This window comes from Egretta garzetta, unplaced genomic scaffold, assembly GCF_000687185.1.
Source record: "Egretta garzetta isolate BGI_Z169 unplaced genomic scaffold, ASM68718v1 scaffold57, whole genome shotgun sequence".
Taxonomy (NCBI): Eukaryota; Metazoa; Chordata; class Aves; order Pelecaniformes; family Ardeidae; genus Egretta; species Egretta garzetta.
In genome coordinates this window covers 636,758-642,871 of record NW_009260180.1, presented here as the reverse complement: position 1 = coordinate 642,871, position 6,114 = coordinate 636,758, and the positions used below count along the sequence as shown (strand labels likewise).

General features: G+C 45.6%; 1 protein-coding gene across 1 annotated transcript in view; it reads right to left on the bottom strand.

Moving 5' to 3' along the window:
* Nucleotides 1-5,670, bottom strand: part of LOC104128961 (cytochrome P450 2W1) — a 10,406-nt gene extending 4,736 nt beyond the window's left edge. The window contains exons 1-4 of the mRNA XM_009641819.1: nt 5,488-5,670; nt 2,917-3,079; nt 1,498-1,647; nt 1,230-1,387 (exon numbers count right to left, since the gene is read on the bottom strand). Coding sequence (XP_009640114.1) covers nt 1,230-1,387; nt 1,498-1,647; nt 2,917-3,079; nt 5,488-5,670 — 654 coding nt within the window. The remainder of the gene's footprint in view (nt 1-1,229; nt 1,388-1,497; nt 1,648-2,916; nt 3,080-5,487) is intronic.
* Between the last annotated feature and the right edge of the window lie 444 nt (nt 5,671-6,114).

The following is a 6,114-nucleotide window of genomic DNA, read 5'->3' as shown; positions in this document are numbered from 1 at the left end:
TGGCTTGGTGGAATCTGGCGGCCGGCCAAGATCAACCCACTTCAAGGATTAAGTTTAACAAGAGCCCTTGGCTCCGATGAGAGCCGCTAAGTTGGAATACTCTTCTTATGCAGCTCCACTGAGCAGGTATTGATTTAATGCCACAATAGAAGGTATGAGAAGTCCATATATAATGTTTGCAGCTCTGTACTTTGTACTACTACTCTGTAACCTCACTAGTTTCTTAAACTGGAGCAAGAGACCAAAACCCAGTAGTTCCCAAATGCACGTGTGATTGTCCCCAAGACAAGAGGTTACTTTTGGGATGTTCAAACAGCATCCAGCAGAGAATAACTGGAATGAGCCTGGGTATTCTTCTTTGTACATGCACAAATAAAGTCATTATTTCAATAGTTTTATCACCGGTGTGTTTTTAAAGATACAAACTTTGGCCATACCATCCAAGAGGCACCTGATTCCCTCCTGTCTCTTCCACCTGAGCCTTCTTTGGACCAAAAATACTAAGGAGTAGGAGGTACTGGCATTTTGCATTTTATTCTGGGTATTGCTGGACAAATACTGACAAAAAAAAGCAAAACCCATTAAAAAACAGGTAACAGCATAGTCCTTCTGAACTCTCTGTCAAAAGCACTACAAACATTTTTGAGAGACACTGCAGGAACGTTTTCCTGCATTTACTATGAAATGCCAGACAGAAGGTTGCCCAGATCCCAGTCCTACATTAGGATCTGTTTCTTCACAGGAGACTACTATTTGCCATAAACCGTAAAGTTTGCAAAATCATGTGACTAAAAATAACAACATAAAGGGCAGAGTCTATAGAGCTTCTGTGGATTTCCACTAATGCTCCTGGGCACTGCCCGCCCCAAGTCCCATCACACTGGAAGCCTCAGTTATTGCACTTTCTGGCTGAAGAAGAATCAAGCACATCCCTTCTGCCGGCAAGGTCACATCAGCATCTCAGCCTAGTGCCACCACATGATGTTGGACCTCCTTCGCAAGAGGATTTCATGGAGCAAGAAAAACCCAAACCAAAGAATCTTGTCCCTGCCCACAGCAGGGGGATTGGACTACATGATCTTTAAAGGTCCCTTCCAACCTAAACCATTCTATGATTCTTATGTTTCAGTACTTCAAAGATTCTTCAAAAGCATCCAGTAATAGTAAGTAAGCTTGACCTACCAACTCTAATGAGATACTGGAGTATCTTGTCACAGAGGTTAACTTACATGCAAGAATGGAGAGCCAAGAAGGACCATAACTTCATCTATGAGTCTTAACAGAGTAAGAAATGTTGGGTCTTCATAATCAAACCTTCTCCCAAAGAGAATTGTAAAGGTGATGTTGGCAGGGGCCATATTCAAAAAGTGTAATTGGAAAGGTCCACCTAGAAATGAACAAAATCATAACTGTATTGGTCATTTCTGGAGCAACCCAGAGGTCTTCACAGTGGCTTCATAAAGTAGCATGAAACACTTGATGCCACCTCCAGCTCACCTTTGAAGGATTTGATCAACTCAGTGAGAAACTGAAGCTCCTCAAGCATCCTTTCTTCTCCAAGATGCTTCCCCATGCCGAGGTCCCGCATGGTGGCTATGGTGAACCGCCGTGTCGTCTTCCAGAGCTCTTGAGAAGAAAAGAACACACCTACGGAGGGATTGCATGCCCTGTTTGCCCAGGCAGTATGGGATTTTCTCAGAAACACCAAAAAGCACAGCCAGGGAGTGCAGGTATTTTGCAACCTGGTGGAGCCTGCTTGGGAGAGGACTGGGGGGCTCGGGGTGGGGTGGGGGGGCTGGCTGGGAAAGCACAGCCCCAGGTAGACTCAGGAGGGCAGGAGGCAATATTTTAAACAGTCGGGTGCTGTTCACACCAAAGCTCTGGGTTTGGGTTGTTTATAGCTTTGTCTCTTTGCAGCCATAGGCAGTAAAAAGCTCTGTGCATGGTATTTGTCTCAGGCTGACTGTTTTTCCTTAGAAAAACAACCCAGCTGTTCCAGAGAGCACAGCTAGGAGCAGATGACACTGCCCCATCCCTGTCATGAACGGGACAAATGATTTCACTGAACAACTTGTGTTCTAGAGGATGAACTGTACACTGTGCAGGGGGACAAGGAGGGGTGGCAGGGGAATACCCCCCAGCTGGCTAACCCATCAGCCAAAAAAAGTGCTCAGCCAAAAAGGCACAGAGGTGTTTGGGTACAATTCAGAGCCCTCCCTTCCCAGGAGGGCTTCCAGGGCTGAATAAAGTCTACATCTTCATACAGTGGTTGGGAAAGCAGCGTAGTATGCGCTCTTCCTCACGCTGGGCCTCACTCTTAAAAACAAGATGAAAAAAAAGCCCCACACGTTGTATGCATTATATACATATTAGATCATCAAATCTTTTCCTTTCAGCACTGGATTATTCCCTTCACTGTTTTTCAGTGTCTAATCTTGGGCAATGTATTGCTTTTTAACATGCAATTCAGAAACATGCCAAAAATCTGTTTACAGAAGTAATTGTTTGAGGTACAAACAGCCCGTGCTATTGCACTCTCGCCAGTTCTTGCAGTCTTTATCATGAGTCATGCAAGATCCACGCTTTGTCTGAACTCCCAGTAACTGTAGAAAAGAGATTGCATAAGGACCTCAGCCTTCACATTGTGAAAAATCATTTCCTTCCCTCTGCGCTGCAAAGAAAAACCCCTTGAAATGTGACCCAAGTGCCACTAAAAGCAAAAAACTGATAAGGCAAATAAGAAGATCCCCAGAAGTATTTTTCTTAAGAAAACAAGTAACTGCCCCCAAGCCCCATGAAGTGTAGCCCTCGACGATAAGGATGCAGCTCAAGGCTCTTAAATACCATTGCAATTGAAACAACACATCTGAGAAACATCATCGCAAGCATGTCCTTATCTGTTCAACCTGCCAGTACCATTTCCATGTTGGATGTGATAGAATATGGGTATAGCCGGTCTGTCTGCAAACACATCCGTCGTGTTCAGAAGGGCGTCCTTTACTGCCTCGTAGCCCGTTAGCACCACCACCTTCTGAAACCCCAAATGGACCGTGAACACAGGGCCATATTTCTCTGAAATCTAGGAGAGAAAAATCAGAGCATGGAGGTCATCAGCGGGAGTGGCATGTCCTGCTGGGGTGGATGAAGAGTTGCCTTCCCTCCTCCTTCTGTGGCCAGAAGGGCCAGAAGGATGGCAGAGAGAAAGCCTGGAGACACTTAAGTGAAAGAGAAATGAAAGCAAATAAACACTGGTCTGTTTAACCCAACAGCTTCCATAAAACCAGTTTTTCTGAGCTGGTTGGGCTCAGTTTGGTGCAGTGGGTTGAAAGAGGCAGAAGGTAACAAGATATTTTGGGCATCGACAGCATCGTAAAAGCATCACTGAGATCTGCCAGACAGCTACAGAGCAACTGCTGACCGAGGCAGGCTGCAACGCTACCGCCCACCACAAGAGGATGAAAGAGCAGAGGTGTCTTTAGCATAAGTAGTTAAATAAAAGCTTTGTTGCAATTAATGCAAAGAGATATATAATATGATTCACCAAGGATGGACATATGAAGGCATAAGAAACCATTGCTCTTTCAACTTGCCTTAGAAAATTACCACAATATCACACTCTACTTTTTATTTCTGCTGCACCATAGCTCTCAAGCCAATGCACAGCAGGACTTTGTAATGAGGTCTGAGATACTGGGTAGCAGGAGCTCTCTGGAGGCTCACGAACACGTTCCTGCCAGGCCTTACAAGGAATTAAGACTTGACTGAGAGCAACAGAATTGAAACTGCATAAAGCTATCGTGAGATCAAGCCTGGTGTCCCATAAAAGGAGACCAGTTCTGGCAATGTAAACCAGAGGAGGCTCCAAAGCTTAGCAACCCCTCCTGCTGTGCCAAAGCAAACAGGTAGCCCAGGCAAAGTCTAATCAGTGCTTCGGCAATATAGCCAGACTGGTTCAATTTATGCAAAAAGAAAGTTCACAGGACAATGATTTCAATCATTTGTTCAAAAGAACATTTCAGTTGCTGCATCATCTACTGTGAAACTTTCATGGGGAAATCTTTTAGGGATTCTCCTTTCAGGGAGGATTTTCTAATCCAGGTCATTTGTTTGCTAATACCTTAAAATTCTGGCAAGTCAGCTTTCAGATCATTACTGCAGTTCCACAAGCCCAATGTAAAATCTCACCCCACCCATAGGTGCAGCCAGAGGACCCTCTCGCCATCCTCTACAGTCAGGGCAGAGCAGACTGCAAAGGGCAGAGGACAGCGAGAGGGTGCCCTGGGCTGCAGTAGTAGACTCCCTTCCCCAGTTGGTTTCAGCAGTAGACTCCCTTCCCCAGTTGGTTTCAGCAGTAGACCCCTTCCCCAGTTGGTTTCAGCAGTAGACCCCTTCCCCAGTTGACTTCTTGATGCTATAGTTCAATGGGGGAAAGAAGGCATCGGTGTGGCCAATGTGCCCAATACCTTTCCCCGAGTCTGTGCTTCACTTAGATGCTACCACCTTGCTCCTGGGTCCTCAGGTCACCTCCTTCCCAGACTCTGCTCTGTTTATTTCTCCCAGCACATCCATGCACCACCCCAAACCCCCTTCTCCCCTGTCCTCCTCTGCAGAAGGATTTCTGGTCTTGCCAGGAACAGGAACCACAGTCCAAACCATTTTCCACCTCCCAAGCTCTGGGTGCCGAGGCACTGTGAGCTGGCTGGTGTAAGAGGAAGATGCATCTGCACGAGCAACTTGGAGGCCCCTGGCATGGTGCGGTGATGGGAAGGGGACGGGGAAAGACAGCTCCTCTTCCCTATGCAATGCTGGCAACCTGATGTTAAAAGGCTTGGTGTAAGGTGCAGGATATCCACACCCCGTGTCCTGACATGGGGAATGCCCACTGAGACACATTTTGGCTCTGAGAGACTAAAAAACTTGAAATTTTCCCCTCTTCCCTGGAAAACAGATGTGAGGCAACTGTGACTCCTACTGAGAACCTTGTCTTGCATAAGTCCAAGTCATTCACTCTTTCAAATGATTTCTCCTACATCTCTCCTTCGGGCTGTGCTATATTAATTCCCATTCTCATGAAAACCTGGCAACACAAATAAGAAATACAAGAGATTTTGGCAATCACAATTAAGCATCCATCTTTCAGTTTGGCTATGTGGACACTCAAATATTTTAAAGTATTTCACAACACCAGGAAGATGCCAAAATTTAGGTCCATCGGTCTGATCTGATGCAGATACCCATAGTTTTAACGCATGAGTAGTTCGCATCTAAGTTCTGCTCATATTTAACATCACCCTCCGCAGAGTTAGGGTTTAACAGTTTCCTTGGTCATTCTGAGACCTTTAAAACATCACTTTTTTTTTTTTTTTTTTTTTAAAAAAAAAAAGCATTTGGCACCGAAAATAATCTCAGAACTGTCACCAGGGGAGAATTTTAAATAGGTACATGCTGACATTCAGCAGCCTGGAAACAAAGGACGCTTGTTCTTACCTTCATTAAGGACTTGTCTTGCCTTCTTATGTCCAGCAAATGCAGGTTGCCAATGATCGAAAGAGGAAAGGGACCGGGAGGCAAATTTAAAGCTGATTGCTTAAAAACTTTTAAAACGCAGAGTGCAGCTGATAAAAGCAATGCGCACACCCCGCAGATGAAGAGGAGCGTGAAGGCAGCCATATTTTGATGGAGTTTGCCTTTCTGGAAAGCCACTGAGACACCTTTATTAGAATGCTCGCATTATCGCATTGTATTTATTCAGAGTAAATGATGTCAGGGGGTTTGCTGCACTTTGCACCACCTTCCCCTCCACCCCCAGCTCTCCACAAAAATTGGAATTTATGTCTGCAAAAGGCAAAGTCCAAGCCCTACTTGTGGAGGTGCAGGCTTGCAGGCTCCCCGCCAAGTACAGCGGGGCAGGTTTGCTTCATTTCCACAGCCCAGCTCAGATTCTTCTGCCTGCCATAATTTGCCAGCACTGGGGAGTCCCATATCTGCTTTATCATCAGGCGTCGATCATGAAATTTCTCTTTAGGTTTCCTCTTCATCTCTCTCTTCTATCCTCTTCATCTAACCTCGTCTCTGAACACAGACACCTCTTCACCTCCTGCCTTCAGCTCTTTC